Here is a 22883-nt window from a genome sequence, read left to right on the forward strand (position 1 = left end):
AAAGGTTGGTGCACTTCTCAGGCTGACAGTCCTGTTAGAAATTCATGTCCTGAGGCAGCACAGTCCTGAAATCCCTGCCAGGTACCTGACAAGTCTCTGCACGAGCTGTACAAACATTGCAGCTCCACATCCAGGAGCACACACTGCCCCTGAGAGATGCAGCAGAGTGCTCCTCTCCTTTCCTGCCTCCCTCCCATGCAGGAACTCCAACATTTGATGCCAAAAGTGGTGGATTAAGGAAAACAGTCACTGAGAGCTTCCAGGCCCAAGCTACTACAACCCCAGTCACTGTTCAGCTGTGGAGAGTAAATTAAATTACTGACATGTCTCCAAATGAGGATTAAAACATTCCCTGGGTTAATACAAACTGTCTCTAATCCAGCTAAGCACAACAAATACTGCACCTTTCTCATTTTTCTTTTCTTTCTCATGTTTCAGCTCCAGCCTTTTTAACTGAGACACTTCCAGCTCCAGGGCTTTGCCAGGAGAGGAATGCTGACCTTGGGCAGCTCATTACTTCTGGGGAGAAATCCTGTCCTGTCAAGCTGCCTGAAACCAGGCTCACTAAAAAACAACATGAAAACCAAGCATCCCGTGCTTCCACGACGCTCCAGGAGCTTTATGTGCTCCAGGTTAAAAAGTTGGTGGGTCCTGCCAAATTAAGAGCTGTGTTTGCTATGAAAAATGAGGAATATAAGGCAGGAACAGTGCATTCAGGTGGCAAATAATCCTAAATTGCACTCCAAGCTGAAGAAAGAGAACTCCAACACATCAAGGAGAATTCAACACTGCTGTTGAAGCAGAAAGCAGAATATCAGTATTTGTTCCACACCCCCTTTTCCCAACCCTCACTGAGGCAGTCTGTAAATTCAACTGAACACCAGGCAGGTATTCTATAAGAGAAAAACAGATCAGAGCAAAACCTAATTAATTTTCACAGCGTACCATGACTAATCTTAGCATATATGGTACTGGAATAGCAATCACTGAGTACAAATGAAAACAGTGTTGAACCCTGTCCTATTTTTAATCAGATGAAAGCCACAAACCCAGCCATGCTTCTGCTTAGTGCTGCGTTTTCTTCTACCCTGATGGTTTTTACAGCTGGAGAAATGGCTCCTTGCAGCATTACTGGGCTGTAAAAAATGACTGCTCCTTCCACTTCTGGGATTACAGGGGAGTGTGTCACTGAGAAGGAGGCAACTCAACATTTCCTGGGACATTTAACCCTTCCTGAGCTGTATCAGATCTTCTGAGGGAAGATGTGTTTTGAAATTACTGAATTTCTGTGGTATCAAATACTATTTGCAAAGTTCTGTAGGAAGCCAGTGGAAGAAAAGAGAACAAAATCCAAATTAAAAAATTTAGATGGTGCCTGACAGTATTTTTAATGGTATTGGAAGGCAACATATGAGGGCAGATATTTCCCCTGATTAATTCTGCCCTACAGGGCTCACAAAAGCTGTTCTGCACAAAGAGCAGCTCCCAGTTCAAAGACTTGCCTCATTACCAGTGATCTTTAAAATGCATTAAATAAAAATACTGCTAGTCACATTTTAGCCTGGACATTTTCATATTTGCAAAGAGAGCCTGGAGTGTGGAAATGGAATAATTAACCCTGATTTGCTAAGGCCAGTTTTTAGCCAGGTCAGTATCCAATACAGCATTAGAAAAATCAGATTTATTTTGTAACAGAGAAAGGTGCAAAGTCTCCTCTCTTCCACTTCTCTTCATTCAGTTCATACTTATAAAAGCAGGAGAAAGGTGGAAGTGGCAGCCAAACTGTTTAAATGCATTTCCCCTTTGATAAAGCAAGAAATATTTCTTGCTTTATCCAAGAAATAACCTGCTGAGAGGTGCAATGTCCAAGATACCCACTCTTGGAGAATATTTCTTGAAAGCAAGGCTGGCATTTCAAAAGGAGGTATCTCAAAAACCTTCTTGTTTATTTCCTAATGGAAAAGTCAGGTTACTCCTCTCTTGCTGGCCATTCCTCCCTGACACTCACTCTTCCTACAAATTTCTGTGTAACTCTGCTCAAGCCAGAAGCAAAGCAGCAAAATTCCAGCCTCCAATCCCAATGAAAATAAAACTGAGCATCACCAAGGATCTGAGGCAGCAGCACAAGGAGAAGGACAAACCTTTGGAGTGTTTCCCTGAAGGCCTCTTGGGTAGTGACTCCTCCATGGAATGTGTGGATGTGTGGAGCACATTTTCCAAGCTGTTACTGACACTGTTGATGGGGGTCTCTGACCTTGGAGTGACCTGGAAGGAAAAGTACAAAAATCCATTAAAATAAGCAGAGGGAACACACAAACATCACAGCTCCTCTGGAGTGAGGGATCCCCTGGGAAGGCACTCAGGAGAAGTTGGTTTCTCTCAGAGCTGAGGGTGTTACTCCTGATATTCCCCAAGTAACAGTTCAGGGAAGTGCTTTCAGTCAGCAGCTATTCACAAAGTCAGATTATCTTGGCTAATCTAAAAAGCTCCTTACAGCATAATTCTTTTTGAAACAATACTCACCCAGCAGTCAATTGCAGAGAGATTGCAAGACCTTTAACCTCTGCACACCACAGATTTTAACTTTTCCACAAGAAAACTGGGGAAAAGGGCTCCTGGAAAATGTCACTTTTACATTCTGACACTGTGCTGGTTTTGGGTGGGCTGGAGTTAATTTTCTCACAGTAGCTGGTGTGAGGCTGGTTTGGATTTGTGCTGGAAGCTGTGGAGAACTCAGGGATGTTTTGGTCACTGCTGAACAGGGCTGACACAGATGAGGCCTTTTGGGGTTCTTATTCTACCCCAGCAGCACAGAGGCTGGGGGGACACCAGAGGTTTGGGACACGAGGGGTTTGGAATGGGGACACCAGGGGTTTGGGGATGGGGACACCAGGGGTTTGGGACAGGTCATGGGCAGCCAGCAGAGCACAGCTGCTCCAGGGGATATTCCAGAATTCCCTGGCATGGTTAAACTCTGCCCATCCATGGGGAATTGGTTCCTTTGCTTGGCTTGCATGTGTGGCTTCTCTCTTCCCTATTAAATTCATCCTAAGCCAGGAGTTCTGCTCCCCTGGCATTGGGATGGGAGAGAGTGGGAAGAGGGAAGTGGCTCCATGGGGCTCCATTACCTCTCCAGAGATGAGACTCAAGGCATTCCCAAGCATTTCCACAACAAATTGCAATGAAAAATTCTCAGCAAAACCCTGATTTTCTTGTCTTTGCCATGTAATAACCTGTCGTGATCATATTTCAATGGAAACTTCGACACTAGCAATGCCCAAGCAGAAGGCTGAAACATCAAAACAAAAAAGGGTTTAAAAACCTTGGAAAGGTGCTTTAAAGAGGGAGTTGAGACCAACAAAAACACTCCCAGTACCTACTCAGAGGAACTGTGTGACTTGAAATTCAATTGTTCCATCTGGAATCAACCTGAGCTGTAATTAGAATTCCACATGGATTTTTAGCCTGGCACAAATGACAGGAGAAAATGTGCATTTGCCATAACAAAATGAGTTCTCCTTCACTCAGGGTAGCTCAGAACCAGCAGCTCCAGGTCCCTGGTAGGGAAAAGGCTCCCTCAGACCCTGCTAACCTGACACAGTGCCCTGAGCTGGGACAATTTTGCAGAAAACAATTCTTTGCACACCCTCGTGCTCCATGGTGCCGTCAGTCAGCACACACAATGCAAGTCAGAAATAGCACAGCCCCACTCCACACAATTACCTATTGTGAGCTCCATTTTAAGAGTGACATTTATAGATTTATACACACTTAAGGCAGTGGAACAAGTGAAAGGCTCTGTATACTTGACATCCCTAAGAAAGCTTCTACGTGTAAAGAAATCAATCCAGGATGGCAGATGAGTGTCAGGAAAAAAGAGGGTTACAGGGAGCTGCTTTCCTTTTCAGCACTTCTTGACAAAAAAATGAAGTTTATTTTATATATATAATGCAAAAATGTTATATTTATCTAATTATACATTGTTTCTTCAGCACAGCTTCCCACCACTAACAAAACTTAACACGAAGCTTTTCCTTAGAGCAACCATTGAAGTCCCAGCTTGGCAGGAGGGTGGGCAAGAGCTGAAATTTCCTTTGCCAGAGTCAGTCTTCAGCTGGGCTTATCTCACACAGCCTCTCTCCTGGAGCTCATTAAACTCTCCCTCCAGCCCAGGGCTGCTGGGAGGAAGTTCCAGAGGGCTGAGCACCATCCTCCTGGCAAAGGGACAGCCCAGAGGAGCAGCCTGGGAAAAGAGCTGCCTTATCCTGGACAACCAGGTCCCAAATATTCAGAATAATCAGAAATATAAACACTCAGAATGATTGAAGCTGGGTAGAGCAGCCCCACAGCTCCAGAAAAATCTCTGAACAAGCAGTTTGTTACAATTTATTGCCTCTTATCTTGTATTCCCTCCTCTCCACTCTCCTTACAACAAGCATCGCGTGCAGCTTATAATTTGCATTTTGTTTATACATAACCTCCATTTTTTTGCCATAAAGATTTAATTTTCCTAGACTTGCTGAGGATTAATTTAGCCCATATGTCTTGTCTGCCTGAGCTCATACTATCTGATCCCGTCTCACATCAAAGCAGCTCCAAATTGGCCTAGAAAAATCACAAAGCTCTGATTAGTTCCAAATGGAGCACTTTGTTAGGGAGCTGAATGGTGTTAGAACCACTGAATCCCACTGCTTAAAGCTTCCATTCCAAATTCTGAAATCATTTTTTCCACTGACTTAAACATCACGATACTGCAAGGGTTTGGATTTGTTTAGGGGAAAGTGAAATAATGAAAAGTGGTTTGCAAATCAAAGTTCCAAAATAGTAACAGCAATTTTTTTCTCCTTCTTTCTTTTTATTTTTTTTTTTCCCAACTTGAGGCCAAGCCAAACAGAGGAACAATAACCCATCAGCTCAGAGCTGCAGGAGATATTGTCCTGGGAGGGTTGGGAGCAACACTGGGAAAAGCTTCACAGGAAGGACCTGTCCAAATTCAGCTGCAGAAATTCAACATCAAGTAAATTCAGGAAGGAGAGTTCTCCATAGCTGAACACTCCTGAACCCCTGGGTCAGGCTCAGCACACACAGCCACTCAGGACAAACTGGATTTGGAATAAAGAACAAGGCATTCCAGGGAGATAAGGGTTTGGAGAAGCAGGGAGCAAATTGCTTTGGACCTTTTAGGAGCTGTAACATCTCTGAGAAAGCCAAGATGCCATTTAGGAATAAACATCTGCAGCTCCAGAACTGTTCAAGGCTTGTTTTCTGAGGCACTAACAGGCCACAGAGAAGATGGATAAGTTGGCATCACGGGAACCAGGAATGTTCAGGCCATACATCATAACAAACCACAGGAGTGACATTTTATAAAAGCAGGAAAAGTCCCCATGAATCATTCAAGGTCTAAGAAAAAACAGCATTAGACCTTTGAATAAAACTGGATTTTTCCACAGAAATTGCTTGAGAGCCTCAGCAGAAACAGTCCATACAGAGCAATCAAAACTAGCAGCACAGTTAAATATTCTGCCTGATTGTACCCAGCCCAGCATTCCCAGGGAGAAGGAAAACCCTGTGCTGCACCTCTCCAGAGCTTCACTGCTCTGCTCAGGAATTCCTTCCACACCTCAGTGGCCTGGAGGCTCCTTCAACACCTCTAAAAGCTGAAAGTGGGTGCAGAAAGGATCCTTAAAATTATTTTTACTCCACTTTAGTGTTGCATCTTTCACTGGAGCACGCTGGTCTAGAGGAAGATGCTCCCAGGGCTGGGGCTTGGAATGAGATGAGCTTTGAGTCCCTCCTAACCTTGATCACCCTGGGACCCTTTGATCTGCTCCCTCCACAGCAGAGCATCTGGCTCACAGATGGACTTCTGATTTTCCAGATGCAAACCCTGCTGTCTCCTGCATCTCAAGTTAAAGGCAGAACTGAAAATAAAAAAGAAAATTGATCACTGCTTAGTGGCTGAGGCTCAGAGTGAATTCTTCTGTGCCTCACCCTCCATTGCAATGATGACAGGATCAAAATTGGTACCAGCTACCGAAAAGTATCTTTTTGTATCTTCCCACCACAGATTATTCAGAAGGATATTCACTAAATGCTGCCCTGGAGTCCTCCACCCCCAAGAGTTACCAGCAAGAGAAACAATTGCTCTGACCCAGGGGTTGATGACAAACGTGCCAAGGGAGCAGAATTCCTTGCTAGAATGTTGCCATTGTCACATTTCTCCCATTTTCACCTGTCATCATCCAAACCAAACCTTTTTCCCCCCAGAGTGCAGTGATGGGTTGGCCTTGATGATCTCCAAGGTCTTTTCCAGCCTTGTTAATTCAGTGATTTCCTTCCCAGCACCAGAGAGGTCCTGACAGGGTCAGATCTTCTTGGGACACCAAAAGCAGCTCTAGAACTCTCCTAAGCTCTCAATCCATTAAAAGCACACAGGAAAATAAACCCAGGTGCTTCCCACAGGTGGTGCTGCCCTTTCAGGCACTGTTCTCCATAGTGGGAGTCACTGGAAAATGGGAAATCTGGGAATGTGGGGAGCTGTGAGCTTTGCTAACACTGAATACAGCAAAGCCTTTCATAAAAATAACAGGACTGATAGGAGTCAAACTTAATGTGGTCAGAGTTTTACCAAAACAGCAATTATCTGTTCCTTTGAAAAATAAACAGAGCACAGAAAATACATGGTTTAATAGCAAAGTATTTGCTGACTTAGTTTGAAGTGGAGCCAAAAATATTAAAAAAAAAAAAAAATCAACAGAGCCACTACCCAAAGCACCACAAGGAACAATGATACAGGATCTGAGGGAACAAAATATGGATTTCTATACCTGGTTAGGTAATAAATTTAGGTCATGTATTACACAGGAACAGCAAACAATATATAGGAGCAATGAGTGAGTTAAGTGAGGTCCTGCAGCTCCAAGCCACACAAACAAATTCTCTCATTGATCACACAGGAAAACTTTTCCATGTTCTCAACAATGGCCAGTGATAAATTGAGAGTCCCACAGAGAAATGCTTCTGTCCATACTGGCTTTTGAATTCTCCTTTAAAAAGGAGTTTTTAGCCATAAACTGAGCAGGTAACATGTGTGAGTGAGGCCAGGAATTGGAACAGTGACTCCAGGGTAAGAACCACTCACCTCCTGTGCTGCCAGGTTCATATTACTGAGCATTAACAGCAGCTTATTTGAGGTTAACACCAAGCCTTTAACATGGTGCAATCCTGTTGGCAGCAGTGCTCCAGGAGAGGTTTGATGGCCAGGACAGAGCCCCTGCAAGCTCAGGCTGATCCCACCAAAGGGACAAACTCAGGGTTTTAAATAATCTGAATAAAAATGCATTGCTGACACCCATTGCTCATCAGGCTAAATCCAAGTGGGAGATGAGGGCAACCAACGCAGGGATGTGGAATTGTGGAATTGCAAATGCACTGAGACAAGCCCAGAGGGGCAGGAGTGAGCCAACACCTTCCTCTGGGTAGTAACAAGGCAGCCTTGTGAAACCACAGCCTCAGGCAGCACTCCTGCATTTACTCATACCCAAACTCCTGACTGCTCTCCCAGCAGAAGAAGAAAATTCCAACCTTCTCCTTTGGAAGATTCAGGCTCTTCCATGAGGATGGTTCAGAAGTGCTCACAAATATCCCCACTCTCCACATAGCCAGTGAAGTGCTCAGCACTTGAATTTACACAAATTCAGCTGCTTTGTTGGGCTGGCATGTGGATGCAGCTGGAAGTGTTTGGTTTGTGTTAAAATTCAAGTGGTTCCAACAGTCCAGATGAGCTGTAAGAGCCAGGTGCCTCCACGTTTCAGCAGCTACAAAATTCACCTTTTCTCCTGGAGGAGGAGCACAAAGGGTGAAGAGGCAATTCCCAGGGAAATGGGATAATGGATAATTGATCAGATGTTCTGTCCTGGGAGACTCTCTGGAATGAAATGAGCCATGTGCTACTTAAACACCACAGGACAATCACACACCTGCTCCCAGGCTGCTCATGAATTCAGGAGAACAGATGGACCAAAATAAGTCAGGGCTGGGTTTTATAGACTCAATTCCCACTAAAAGCCCTTTGCTTAAAGAATGGTGAACACTGTTAATAACAGGAACATAAATCTACCACAGAGGTACTGGACTCATCAAATCTGAATTTTACAAACCAATCATTTAAACCACCTCAAAATCCAAACAAATCCCTGTTTCTAAGCAGACCTTGGAACAGACACTGCTGCTCTACAGCCCAGCACTGATGCACAAACCTGATGCCACCAAAAGCCAACCAGCCCTGTCTGTCCTGCAACAACTGACAGATCACAAATCCACTGAATTCCAGCTCTCCCTCCTTCCCCTCCTCAACATTCACTAAATTCATGGCTTGAGTGTAATAAAACTCCACAGAATGATGGAAGCAGAGTCACTAAGGTTGGAAAGGACCTCTGAGACACCAAGTCCAACCATGATCACCACCAAACCATATCCCCAGTGCCACATTCACACATTTTCTGAGCACTTCCTTGGATGGTGATCCCACCACTTCCCTGGCAGCCCATTCCAGTGCCTGAACACCCTTACAATGAAGCAATTTTTCCCAATATCCATCCTAAACCTGCCCAGGAGCAGCTTGAGGCTGTTCCCTCTCCTCCTGTTCCCTCCTGGCAGGAGCTGTGCAGAGCCACAAGGGCCCCCCTGGGCCTGCTCTTCTCCAGGCTGAGCCCTTCCCAGCTCCCTCAGGATTCCCCATTCCCTTTCTCAGTTCCCTCAGGATTCCCCATTCCCTTTCCCAGCTCCCTCAGGATTCTCCATTCCCTTCCCAGCTCCCTCAGGATTCTCCATTCCCTTCCCAGCTCCCTCAGGATTCTCCAGCCCTTTCCCAGCTCCCTCAGGATTCTCCAGCCCTTTCCCAGCTCCCTCAGCCTCTCCTGGGGCTCCAGACCCTTCCCAGCTCCATTCCCTTCCCTGGACACCCTCCAGCCTCTCAATGTCCTTCTTTCTTCCTCTTATGGTGATAAAAGAAGGCAGCATTGGAGAAGAATTCATAATACACATGGAAAGTTCACTTTCACTATTTATCATTAGGACTTGGCAGGTCTGTAATTAAAATTAAGACCTTGCTCTTAAGTAACTGATCTGATTATTTCTGGATCGCTTCAGCTATTCACAAAACCCCTGAAACTCTCTATAGTCTGAACACCTGTTAAAAGGTTTATCCCTCCCAATGCTGATTACTGGATAATTATCCCAATGGAATCAGTGGAAAAATTCGGGTTCAGCATGATGGAAGAGCAAGGAATTTAGAAATTTGCTCACTCACAGCAACACAGATCTGAGCCATACCAACATCCTTTTGCTTGAGTTAATGCCCATCTCAAACCTCAGGAAGAAACAGCTTCAATTCAACTGCCTCCAAAACTGAAGTCAAATTCAAGTGGAAGTATGACAATGGTTCTTGTTTCCACAGACAAGTTATATCCAGCATTTCTATGATAAAATTCTTTGGGCTCTGAGAAATCTTATCTATGTTCTTGGGACTACGTTTGCTTTTCTTAGGGATAAAAAGCACTGCAGAGCAAATAAATGGAGAGTGGAGTATTTGAATATGAAAGATGCCAGGAGAAGCCAAGCTCTGCCTGCCAGGGCTGTGCCCACTGGCACTGAAGGTGACAGCACCTCCTTTTTAGCAACTCAAACATTTCCAAACCCACCAAACCAAATGGTTAAACACTTCCAAACAAGGCTGCTGTTCAGCACCTTTGAAGTCAGCCCTGGAATGCCTGTGAGGTGTGGTTAAACTTCTGCTGGCTCTGCTTCTCCTCTCAGGATCTGCTGTAGGATCTCCTCCAGCTCCTGCAGATTCCATTAAAACACTTTGGATCTGGTACAGTCCAAAACATCCAACATCTTTATCTCTGTCCCACAAGAAGGAGCCTCACTTCAGTGTTTCTGCACTGACAACTAACAGTTCTGAGGCAACTGGTAGAAAAATAAGCAAATTTTAAAAAGTGAAGTGGAATGCACTCTTAAAACAAAAACTTCATTCAGCCCGTGCAAAAATAAATGGGAAAACAGTTCATGGAAAAAACACCATCATCATTAGCTCAACACACTTTTTTTGGCTGCTCTGTTCCTGATGTTTGGGTGCACAGTGCATGTCCCAAGCAAACTCCTTCAGGTTCCTAAACTCAAGTTCATCATGTAACATACAATTAGGCAAAGTGAATTTGGTGCTAATTAATATTGTTACTGGCCAAGGATTCTTTTATATGTAAAGCTCTGAAAATATTGCAGGTTTGAGACTGAACCATTTTAATCACATTTCAAATGAAACCATGAGTAAGAAAAGAGCCAGAAGGGGAAGCCTCACATTTCTAAAGTAGAATATCAAGAGGTGTGTGCAATCCATGTTGCCTGGAGTACCCAAAATTCTCAAAGGACACGCAAAAGACATGCAGGGCTTGGCAATGTCACCAGCTGGAAGCTACAAGACCTGTCCCTACAGCTCCTGAGGTTGGATTGATGTGGTTTGCAAAGTGAGATCATTCTGAGACAGCAGCTCCTGATACCAGGGAGTAAACACTCCAATCCCAGCCAGCAACTGCTCTCAACATGGATCTGCTAAATCCATGAAATACCCCCAAAGAGGCTAAAAATTAAGTTTGTCATTATTTATTCCATCCCTACAAAGCTCAAAAAGCAGCCCTAAAGGCAGCTGCCATAGATCACTTAATGGCTGCACTGCTGTCTCTGGGAGGGCTTGACAACTCAGTTCCAACCAGCAAGAGATGTTTTTTTATAACTCATCCCTCCATTGGTGAAATAAAAATATCAGAATATTTCTCAATGGAGTTCTGTCCATTCATGCTCCTGGGCAAACAGTGCAGACAGGTGAAAGTGTTTGAAATGGATCCCTCAGAGCAACCCCACAGCTCCCAAAGCACAGCCTGGAGTTCTTTGGAGGTTTTAGAGCAGCCTATGGAATTAGCATGAGTGAAAAATAGTCCCTTATGCTATAAACTTGAAATAGCCATTGGGGCAGTATTTGGAAGCTGACTGGGCAGGAACCCTCCTTCCCATTCACAAGATTCCAGCCTGAAACAAGCACATGACTATGGGGTCACTGCCCCTTATTTCTCTTCAGCTGCAAACAAACTGCACTCAGGGTGGCTGTTCCTGAGCCTGGCTCTGCAGCTGGGCCCACAACCAGAGCAGAATCACCACCACAGAATCAGGGAATGGTTTGGGTGGGAAGGGACCTCAAACCTCATCTCACTCCAGGCCCTGCCATGGCTGCTCCAAGCCCTGAGGCCACAACCAGAGCAGAATCATCACCACAGAATCAGGGAATGGTTTGGGTGGAACAGGACCTTAAGGCTCATCTCATTTCAGCCCCTGCCAGCCCGGCCTTGGGCACTGCCAGGGATCCAGGGGCAGCCACAGCTGCTCTGGGCACCTGTGCCAGGGCCTGCCCACCCTCATGGGGAAGAATTCTTTCCTAATATCTGATCTAAACCTGCAGCTCATCACCCTGGCTGCACTGAAGAGCTCTTGTCACAGCAGAGCAGGTGCTGAGCACCCAAAGCATTCTCTTATTTCCCTGGTTTTAGAGCACAATTTTAATGAGGAGATGAAAGAACTCCAGGAAACAGAGTGACAGATTCATGAATAACTTCCCCAGCTCTGCAGTTCTGTCCTTAGAGTTACTGGCAGTGGAGTTGTTGAGAGGGAAAGTCCATGCAGAGATTCATATTAAGATGCCCAGCATCCATGTAGATCACAGAATTCAAGCTCAGATTTGTGTTCCCATCTGTTATCCACTCCAGCAGAGAATCACAGAACCACTGAGCTTGCAAAAGACCTCCAGGGTGATCAAATCCAACCTGTGCCCCATCCCCACCTTGTCCCCAGCCCAGAGCACCTCAGGAATTGCTGGGACACCTCCAGGGATGGGCACTGCAGCCCTCCCTGGGCAGTTCCCATCCCTGACCCCCCTTTCCATGGGGAAATTCCTGCTGCTGTCCGAGCTGAGCCTGCCCTGGCCCAGCCTGAGCTGTTCCCTCTGCTCCTGTCCCTGTTCCTGTCCCCTCCTGGCAGGAGCTGTGCAGAGCCAGGAGGGATTGCTGGGATGTCCTGGGCAGCACCAGGAGCTGCACTCAGGATATTCCTTAATTCCATCCTCACAGAGTCCAAGGCAATGTAGAGAGGGCAGCATTTTCCCTCCTGTTCATAAAATGTTCATTTTATACCATCAGGTAGAAACCATCAACCTAATAATTACTGACCTACTTAAAGCCAGCCACAGCCACCTTTTCCTGCAAAGTTAAGGTTCAGATTAAGACAAGAAAAAGCACAAAAAATACATGGGCAGCTGTTTTAAGCCATCTCACAGTCAGCAACTGCAGGCAGTAAAAGGAAACAGCAAAAAGCAGTTTGTATCACTGACCACCTTCAGCTGTGTTCACCTACCCCAGAGCTACTTGAGGAATCATGAAATAGTTACAGCAAATTTGTATCAACTGTTAAACACAATTTGATTTTGAGATATTTCACTAAGAGGAAAAAGGAATGCAAGGTCCAATCCTCTGGAAAAAGTTATTGCAAATATCAGGTTGGGGCATATTTCAATAGGCAGAAGCAGCACATTGTCATTGGTTTCTGCAAGGAGAACAAAGAGCACTGCTCAGATTCCTGTTGCATCTCCCTGACTAAACAAGTTAACCATGAATCAGAAATTGTAGCAGCAGGGCAGGTACAGTTACACAAGAGTTACACCCAATTCCCCTCTCCCCAGGGGGAAGCTGAGGATAACTCAGCTCACAAACACTCCCTGTCTGCAACCCCCCTCACATCCACACCATCCCAGCTCCCTGAAGTTTTTCAGCACCTCAAATAGTGAAGGGGGGCTCTCCAGCTCCTCAAGGATGAGCTCAGAGAGAAGCAGAATCCCCCATTTAACACCCAGCACCAGCTCAGCATGGCCAACCCTGGAGTAAAGCAACAGGAGCCAGGAGAAAGTGCTGGCACCAGGGAGGGAATTCTCCAATTCCAAGCAGGAGGAGCAGCCCAGGGCACTCAGTTTCTCTCCACAGCCACACTGTTTTTATCCAGGTGATGTTACAGCACAAGGATTGTCACAACATCACTTGGTAACACCTCAAGGACTCGGCGTTGGAATTTATTTGTGTATAGTTAAACAGAACAGGGCTGAATGGAGAGAGAGATTGTTTTTTCCACTTGCTTCATCCAACTCCTGGTTTAAGCCAACTGCTCACTCTAAAAGTAACAGAATTACCCAGTTAAGAACAACAACAAAAAAATAATCCTTAGGAAATGTGCATCACTTCAAACAAAATGCACATTCAGAGACTGTGAAGGCAAAGTCACCTTTGTGTTCCCTCTCACTACTCTGTACTTAGCAACCAAGATTCTTCAACACAGAATCTATAAAAATGTGCTTTTCAAAGAGACAACCCTTCAGTGAGCTCAGAAGAAAAGAAAAAAAAAAAATCAAACGATCCTGGCTGCCTCATTCCTGGCAGGAAAAATGGCAGGATGGATTCTCCGTCCATCTTAGACTGACAGAAATAGTGCTGGAGTTCCTCAGCTCCATAAATCCTGCAGCTCAGAAAGAAGACTCTCAAAAACCTTCCTGCCTGCCTGATTTTACCTCTATTTTTTGCTTGTCTTATCTTGGATATGATTTACAGTGTTTCCTTTCCAAGCCAGGGTCGCTGCATCATTTGGATAAGGGGAGCTGCAAGTAGTGAAGTACCTGAAAAGAAGATTTTTTTTTTTTTCTGGTTTGAATTATATCCTTCTACATCCTGGGTGAAATATTCTTTCCAGCTATATTTTATCCACATGGAGTCTCAGCTGAATGAAGAGGCTCTCCCATGCCTTGTTCCTTCCCCCTTACTACAGGAGATTAGGAACAAGATAGAAAAGGAAGGATAAGAAAAATATGAAGCTGAACACAATTTTCAAAGCAGAGGTGTTTAAAGAAACATGAAATGGGAAGGGAATTTGTATTCAGGGCAAGACTCTGCACAGATTTCTGTCTCAGCCTGGAATTCAACACTCAACTCAGTGAAATCTCTACTGAGCCCTGAGAACCAGCTTTATTTAGGGAATTACTCCAATCCAGGGGTTTGCACAGCTTTTGGGTATTCCTCACCTTTCCCAGGAGCAGGGTAACAAATCATGCACTCACCCTCAAAGGCTGCAGCCTGTTCACTTCTCACAGGCACCCTCTAAGCTGGGGCTCAGGTTGAACTTTCAAGCGGGTTAAAATCAGGCACAGACACTCTGACTCCCTAATTTGCGGCGGGCTGAGAGCAATTAAGCAGTCACACATCTAATGACTTCCAGCACATCCTAAAACGGCCCTGTCTGGCCTAACTGAATGAAAGAACAGCAAGTTAATGACGGTGAACCCCGACACCAGGATCAATACCCGAGGGATGCAGAGTGACACAAAACGACAACATTTCTTTGAGCTCCACACCAGCAACTCCAAACGTTTGCCATCACATTCTTCTAAATAAAACCCAGTCTCACCAAGCTGCTTTGGACACTGGACAGCTACTGCTCCTTTCCAACTTCTTCAGGGGGAACTTTCAAACAGATGCTTTTATCTGGAGATGCTTTTATTCCCCTTCCTAAATCACGGTTTTCCACGCAGCTGGCAGGACTGTTCCCCCAGCAGATGCTCTGAGAAGCAATCAGGGAGGGTTTATATTGCTGCTGGTGATCTGCTCGTCAACCCCTTCTCATTTAAATGCCACAAGCTCGTAAAAAAACTCCATCCATCCTCTCCCTGTGCCCTCAGCTGACCATCCCCATCACCAACCAATGCTTCTGTAGCTGCCATTTAGCCCTGTGCTAAAGCACGGTTTAAAATGAGAGCCGGAGGCACAGCCCGGTGCCATTCCAGCGCGCAGAAAGCAGGATACCCACCTTATGGCAGCCAGGATAGGTTGCCATGGTGTTGAGGGTAGAGGTGCTGGGATTCTTGCTGGTGCTGGCCATGAGACTCTGGATCTGGGTGAGCTCCTGCCTCAGCACCTGCTTCTGGTGGAAGCTGAACGCCGGGTGGTTGGATGCCATGGTGAAGAGCAACAGGAACTCATCCCCCGTGCGGCCCTCGTTGAGCTGCAGCCCGTAGTTGTTGATGACCGAGTCGATGTGGGTGAGGGTGCGGAACAGGACCCCGGCGGCCTCGCGGTGGGCAGAGCCCAGCAGGGCGAGGGACACCAGCAGTTTGCTGCGCACCACCTCGTCCGTCAGGTTGGTGAGGCTGCCCAGGTCGGCGGGGTTGTTGGCCTTGATCTCGGAGTCGCGCAGGGAGTGATAATCCTTGCGGGCCAGGTCCTCCAGGCAGGCGCCCAGGAAGCGCAGCTCCAGCGGGATGCACAGGTCCAGGAGGCCGCACAGGAACTCCACGCGCTGCGGGGAGGGCAGCTCGGAGAACCAGCGGTACACGCCGTCCCGCTGCAGCCGCGGGCACCGCTTCTCCACCATGGTGCCCCGCGCCGAGCACGCCCCGGCCGGGGCTCGCACACCCGGCCTGGGGCAGCCCCGGGCGGGCAGGGCCGGGCCGGGCCCCGCTGAGGGCGGCGCAGGCCCGAGCGCTGAGGCGCGGCCTGGCCGCGGGGTCCCCGCCCGCCGGCGGCCCCGAGGAGGCCGCTGCGCTCCCGTTCCTCCCTCACGGGGCGGCTCCTCCGTCCCTCCGGCGGGCGCCCGGTGCCTCCATCCCCCGGCCCCGCCGGGGCCGCCCCGCCGCCGCGACCGCGGGAAATAATCCCTCCCGGGCGGAGGGGCACGGAGCGGCGCGCACACCCCGCCGGCCGCTGCGCGCAGGCGGAGGGATCCCGCGGTGAGGAGGCTCGGCCGCGAGCGGAGCGGGAGGAACAGGGAGCGACGGGCGCCTTCGCTCCCGGCCTGACCCCGCGGCGGGACACGCCCCCTGCGCCGCTGATTGGCCGAGCCGCCAGCTCGCCCGTGCCGATTGGCTGCGGTCGCTTCTCTCCGCCCCCTTCCGCTCTCTCTGGAGCGGGGTCTCGGGGGCTTGTCAATCCTCCCTGTTTAGCCCCGCCCCTGACGCTGATTGGTCGAGGAGTCCTTAAATAGGAGAGGGGCGAGACGAAGCGCCTTTTGTGTGTGGCCGCCCGCGGGTGCGCAGGGGCCGCGGCTGCGGCCGGCGCTGCCCGGGGGGCTCTGAGGGGCGCTGACCCCGCTCCGGGCACAGCTGTGCCTCGCCCTGCTCCCGCTGACCCCACACAGCTAAAGGGTTTGGGCCTGGCGCTCCTGTCCTCCCCACAGGCTTGAGAGGAGGCTCGGCGTGCAGCCTGGCTGCCCAAATCGTGTGTTTGCACCTTCCTTCCTTCATTCTGTCCTTCATGGCCGGCGCCTTTTGAGTCTGTCCCCCGGGCCCGAGTGCTGCCCGTGCTGTTTGCTGCTCCCAGGGTGGGCAGATTTCCCTGCCTTTTCTGTCCAAGCGCCTCATTCCAGCCACGAGGAGCCTGTGGAGTAGGAGCGGGAATGGCTGCGATGCTCTCCCTCCTCAGGGTTGTTTTTAGGCTGACAAAGAGCCCCGGGGATGCAGCCCGAGCTGCTGCCGCTGCCTGGTGATGCCAAAACCCCGATGAAGCTTTGGCTGCCTGGTGATGCCAAAACCCCGATAAAGCTTTGGCAGCGGCGCTTGCCTGAGCCGCCACCAGCCCAACCCGCTGCCAGTTTGGCACCTGACTCCAGATGGTCTTTAAATACAGTGTGGAAACAAAAGAGACACCAAACACCTCTCAAAATGATCATTGTTTTGGCCCCCACAGTCCCATTCTCCATTCTAAACCATGATTCTGATTGACAGTGCTGTAGCAATGCACATTTTCTAGCAGGATTGTGGCTGCAGGTTTGCACAGACGGCATTGGGTGGACACAATTTTTGTTTTTCGTGGTGTTTTTCCATGAGACTCAGCGGTTTGGCTGTGGTAGCCCAGTAGCCAGACTGTGCATCAGCTGGATAAATGACATGGGTGAAGACATTTAGCTGGGACAAGCCAGGAATAACATTTTTAAATGCAGCCCCAGGCAGGCAGTGAATGAATCCAGGCTTGGTTTTTATGTGATGGTAATCTTGGAAGATGGACCGTGGGTTTTGTTTTCACAAGTGCAATGTTGCTGTGCCGCAGATAAACAAAAGACCCAACATTGATGCTTTTAAAGGCAAAACTGCATTTTGTCTGGAGCTGATCTTTATGGGATGCCCAAATGTGGGCTCTCACATGAGTTGTGTGACCCCTTGTGCTGGTATCACAGACGAGAAAAAGTCTGGTTCCTCTGGGTGGTGCTTTATTGGAAATCTCATTATGCACCTTGCTAAGACGAACTGCTGCACCACAAACATTCCAAACGCTGGTAGTTTATCCTTTTTTATTTCCCTGTGGAATATCACAGGCCATGGACCGCATTTATTGGAGCCCCAGTGAAATGCAGGAGTCAGCAGGCAGGGAGCACTGGCTGGGGCTGCATAATGCCATTTATTGTAAAGAGACACAGCCCTGCTTCTGTTGAAGCTCCTGCTGTGAGAGGGTCCTTGACAGCCCCAGAGCCTCTCTGTGTGTCCTTTCCTTGCAGAGATCCCTCATGGAGTGCAAACCATATGTGCTTCCTTTTCCTGCCGTGCCCGGCATTGTCCGTGGGAGGAAGGGATGTGTGGAAAACAGAGGAAGTGCTCTCACTCCCTTAGGAAGGGTCTGCCTTGAGTTCTACCCCGGGCCAGGCCGTTGGCATGGGCATGATGAGTTCTTTGGTGGCCTTTCTGCTTATATTGATGTTTTTATCCATCCTTAAAGCATGTCCTTTACCCACTAATCCATCCTGAAAGCACCAAGCTGTGCTCAAAGTCAGGTTTCTGTAGCAAGGTGAAGCAGGTTGAAATTTTCTGCTTGGGAACCACATCTAAGACTGAGTCTAAATAAATGTTTGAATGAGAATTTTGTTGCATAAGAGTGATTGTGTTGTTTACAGACAGAATTTTTTTTTCTTTGATGCCAGATAGCAAAACAAAGCCTAACCTGAATGGTAATAGATGAACTGGGAGCCTTTCTCTGATAAGAATGGCTTTGGGTGAAGCCTGAGGAAACCAAAAGGGGCGTGACATAATTCTGTCACCAAGAATTCCTGGCTGTGCAGGGGCAGAGCCAGGAACTGCTTTCAGGGAGATAAATCAACTGAGAAGGAGCTCGAGTTCCACCTGTCCAGGCAGTGGCTGGGAGTGAAGGTCGTTCTGGGGTGCCTGTGCTGCCCTGTCCCTCCTGCGAGCACAGAACTCCTCATTTATCCCACATCATCCCATTTCCTGCCTGTTCTCCCCAAAAATTCTCTTTGTGCATGCTTGGCACAGCTGGGGAAGATTCCTTGCTGGAGTAATCAGTAAGCAATAACTCATTTTCCTCTTTTTGTGTTTTCAGAGCGTGCAGAGGCTGCTGTTGGATGTTGCAGTCAGCTGAGGACTGAGAGAGGGTCCAGCCCTTCAACACCTCAGTTTTCCCTGCTGTTTTAAGATCTGAATTCTCCTGTCTGGATTTCCTCAATCCTGTTAAAACAAGGAGCTTGGCTTAAGTACCTCTTTCCCTCCAAGCAGCACCTCAGAGCCATTGTAGCCAAACGCTTTATCACAGGATTGATTTGTCATATCCTAATTATCACAGATAATTCCTTCCTGTGAGTTTCACTCCATGCAACACAGAATGGCCAAAAGCCTATAAAAATTAACTGAAATAATTCAGTGTGAGGCAGGTGGCTGTGTCCCGTGTGAAAGGAGATTATTCACTTCTGTGTCCATCCACAGAGACAATGGGAATGAGAATCTCTACCATGGAAAAGGAGGAGATTTATTTGGGAGGCTGCTGGATAAAAGACCAGTTGAATTACCCAGATCCATCAAGTGCCCAGTGCTCCCAGCCCACAGAACTCCACAGGGACCTTCTCAGAGCTTTCCCCCATCACATTTCAGAGACTTTTGGAGGCTGTTCAACACTTGCAAAATCCTCTGCCCATTTAATGACAGGTTTGACATTTTAAACCTCCTAAATGTGGCTTAAAACTCAACACTTCTGCCAGAAATCCAGCCTGGAGATCCCAAACCTTCTCCCCAAATTACTCTTAAACCCGAGATGGACCCACTGCTGTGTGGGGTGTGAGTCAGCTGGGATGGGCAGCCTTTCCTCCAGTGCCAAAACAGCTTTCCCTCTTTTTGGGACTGAACTGCCTTCCCAGGGAGATCCAATCTGAAAGCCCACTCTCTACATGGGTGAGCATAAAACCTGACAAAGGGTGTTCAGAGTGGGATCTCTGTGCTTTTCACCCCACAGCTGCTGCCTCCTTTGGAGTCACTCCTTGTCTTATCACACCAAATTTCGCGATGCTGATCATCGGGAAATGCTGATCCCCATTCTCCTCATCCCATCCTGGCTGTTTTGTTCCAAACCTCGCTCCTCGTGGCCGTTCTGCCCTGGCAGCTCTCCCAACCCTCCCCGAAATGCTGTGATCCTGCGGCTCCTCCCTGTAATCCAGGCGGGCTGCGGTGGGAGGCAGGAGCGGGAGCCTTGCGTGTCTGCGCTCCGAGCCGCGGAAAAGAAAGATAAATATTGCCCTTGCATGTTCTCTCAACTACTCCTGAGCCCACGGGTTATTTCCTGTCGGCTTCCACGCAGATGCTGGAATTGGAGCTCTCGGGCTTGAAAAAACAAACAAAACCCCGGCTTTGAAGCGCAGAGAAAAATATCACGTGGGATTTGGGAAGAGAGGGGGGAAAAAAAACAAAAAAAAACCCTCAAACCAAAAAGCGGCCAGCTGTCGGGTCTGCAGCATCGCTTGGAGTCTGATTTTCAAGGATTAAGGCGGGTTTGGTTTGGTTTGGGCGGGGTGGGGAAGGTGTCCTTGCTGTGACAGGGGATGGATGGATGGATTGAGGGCTGCCAGGGCTGAGCTGTGCCTGCGAGTGTCACTGCCCTCTGCCGATGGCTCCGCCACGCTCACAGCTGCCTGCAAATTCGCATTTTCCAGGGATTTTTCCCAGCTGGAGGCATAAAAGAGAGGCTCACCTCTCCCTCAGCGAAGATCCCTTCTCAATCACTCTCTGCTTTATCTGCCACCTTTCAAAATTCAAAGCGTGAGCATCCCTTGCCCTGTGTGCCCCCTGTGTGTCCCTTCCAGCAGTGCTGGCATGTCCCTCCCTGGCCCCAGAAGCCAGGATGCCCTTCTGGCTTTGTGTGGTTCCCTGGGGGACTTCCTTCAGAGCCAAAATCCCTGTGGGATTTCCGTCAGAGTGAAAATCCACAGGGCCTGGCTGCCCATTCCTCTGCCCAGCTCCCTTCCCCTGCTCCTCGTCTCTCTGGGGAGCTGCTGCCACAGAGAGCACTCCTGGCTTTCCCTGGGTTTCCCTGGGTTCCCTGTCCCTCAGCCCTGCCCCAGCACAGGCAGCAATTTCCTTTGCACTCCCGCTTGGAATATTCCCTTTCTTAAATCTTGCCCCACCAAAGTCACATTTTGGGTGACTTTACCAAATTAGGGATGTGCACAGCCCAGAGTTGTCCTCTGTGATGCACAGGCTGATTCCAGCCCTCGTCCATTACACAATGTTAATTTAGTCCTTGCTAAGGCCAAAACACTTCAGAGCTGGAAAGGAAAATCTGGAAGTATTTACTTGATTATTCCAGTGACATTCCTTGGGGTGTTTTCACATCCTATCCCTTCTCTCCCTGCCTTGGGTCAGTATTCCAACGACCAGCTAGATCCTTTTAAAGGGCTGGAGGAGAAAGGATGGGGAAGAAAAGGAAAGTGCCCAAGTGTGTGCTGAATGTGGGTGTGAAGTTCAGTGTTTCTTTGCAACATTTGAAATTCTTGGTTATGGAAAATCAGCTTGGGTAGAAATGAAACAATGGTGTGGGTTGGAAAGGACCTTAAAATCCATTCCCAGGGCAGGGACACCTTCCACTATCCCAGGGTGCTCCAACCTGGCCTTGGGCATTTCTAGGGATCCAGGGGCAGCCACAGCTTCTCTAGGCACCTGTGCCAGGACCTCAGCACCCTCCCAGGTAACAATTCCTTCCCAATATCCATCATCCCTGCCCTCTGGCAGTGGGAAGCCATTCCCCATCCCATATCCCTGTCCAAAGTCCCTCCTGGAGCCCCTTTAGTCCCTGGAAGGGGCTCTGAGCTCTCCCTGGATCCTTCTCCTCTCCAGACTGAGCAGCCCCAGCTCTCCCAGCCCACCTTTGGGGAGCTGATATCACCTGTGCCACCTGCAGGTCCCACACTTGGACCCTTCTGTGCAAATCCCCAATATTTACATGTTGGGATGCACGCTGGAATCACACACTGGGGATGATTTCCTGAAGAAACCCACAAATAGCTCCTGAATGACAACCAAAATGAGAAAATTGGGATTGGTTCACAGGCAAGTCATGAATAGAAAAAGAGATGAAATTAGCTGAATGAACTGTTCATTATGCATTATTCAGCCAGCTGTACTAATTAGTGCCTTAAGGACTGTTCCTGTTCCCACTGCAGCCAACTCTGAAACTCCTTTTGATTTCAGTGGGAGCAGGACAGAGCCCTCAGAGGATGGGCCTGGTGCCTGCTCCCTCCGCAATGCCTCATGTTTTCCTTTCCTTTTACTATTTCTTACTGATTCCAATCTATTGTGTCTTTAATAAAAAAGCTTCTGAGGTGTCCTGCGTGGTGATCAGTTAATCACAGGGACAGAAATGTTCCCTCAGTCCCATGGCGTGTCCTGTGCCTGATGTGTTCTCTGAAGGGAAAGGTTTTTCATGTCTCCTCTTGCTTTGCTTTTATCCAGAGGAGGAGAGAAGCTTGAAAACCTTTCAGAAAACACAATCCATCCAGAAATGTCACCAGGGCAGGAGGTGCTGAATTAAATGTTTGCACTCTGAGCTCAGAAATTTCAGTTGGGCATTTAATTTTATTTTAAATTTTTTTTTCTGTATATGGATAATGTTTGCGCTGGTTCTTTCCCACCAAAAATTCCTAAATTCCTACAGCTCTGAGTGTGGCAGTGTTAGGTAAAACCACCAAGCTCTCTCATTGTGCCTGTGTCACATCAACAGATCTCCACCAGACCACTTGCTGGGGGCCAGAATAATGTGGTTTATATCTCACTTTTCTCCCCATGGACAAACCAACACCTTCAGGAGAAACAAACCCTGATTTTTGTGTGGCTCAGAGTGTTGTTCTGCTCCCTGGTTTTCGTTACAAAACCAATTCCTTTGGAGAGCCACCACAGCAGATCACCATCCACAGGGATTTTCCAGCTGGTGCTGAGGCCTGAGAGGATCCCAATGGGTGCTCAGATCCCAGCTGGAATTGAAGGGATCACATTTCAATGAATATTCCCCTCTGTCCCCCCAGCCCAAGGCACTCAGGACTGTGTAGGGAATGTCTGGCCAGAGAAGAACTTCCATTTTCCATATTTTGCTGGGTTTTGCCCGCCCATCTTGTACCAGAAACCTTTTCCCTCCCAGTTTTTGTGTCCCCTGCAGAGGAGCAGCAACAGTGCCATGTTTTGCTGGGTTTTGCCTGTCCATCCTGTACCATGCACCTTTTTCCTCCCAGTTTTTGTGTCCCCTGGGAAGGATCAGCAGCATTGCATCCCCACAGTGCTGCTGGTGGGTTCTGCCCCAGCCTGCCCCAAGCTGGAGCTGCTCTGGGATTCCTTCCCAGCACTAAATTCACTAAAATTCCCTCCTGGAGAGACAGAGCAGAGGATGTAGCAGCAGCTCAGCCTGGAGGAATCTCCACAACCCCACTCTTTGGGCTCCTCTCCACAGACTGCCTAAAATGGGTATAAAGGAGCCTCGGCGTGG

The 22883-nt window shown here is 48.2% G+C and overlaps 1 protein-coding gene across 1 annotated transcript in view; it reads right to left on the reverse strand.

Moving 5' to 3' along the window:
* Nucleotides 1-15529, reverse strand: part of ZCCHC14 (zinc finger CCHC-type containing 14) — a 49682-nt gene extending 34153 nt beyond the window's left edge. The window contains exons 1-2 of the mRNA XM_058034292.1: nucleotides 14953-15529; nucleotides 2142-2265 (exon numbers count right to left, since the gene is read on the reverse strand). Coding sequence (XP_057890275.1) covers nucleotides 2142-2265; nucleotides 14953-15516 — 688 coding nt within the window. The 5' untranslated portion in view covers nucleotides 15517-15529. The remainder of the gene's footprint in view (nucleotides 1-2141; nucleotides 2266-14952) is intronic.
* Between the last annotated feature and the right edge of the window lie 7354 nt (nucleotides 15530-22883).

This window comes from Melospiza georgiana, chromosome 14, assembly GCF_028018845.1.
Source record: "Melospiza georgiana isolate bMelGeo1 chromosome 14, bMelGeo1.pri, whole genome shotgun sequence".
NCBI classification, from domain to species: Eukaryota; Metazoa; Chordata; class Aves; order Passeriformes; family Passerellidae; genus Melospiza; species Melospiza georgiana.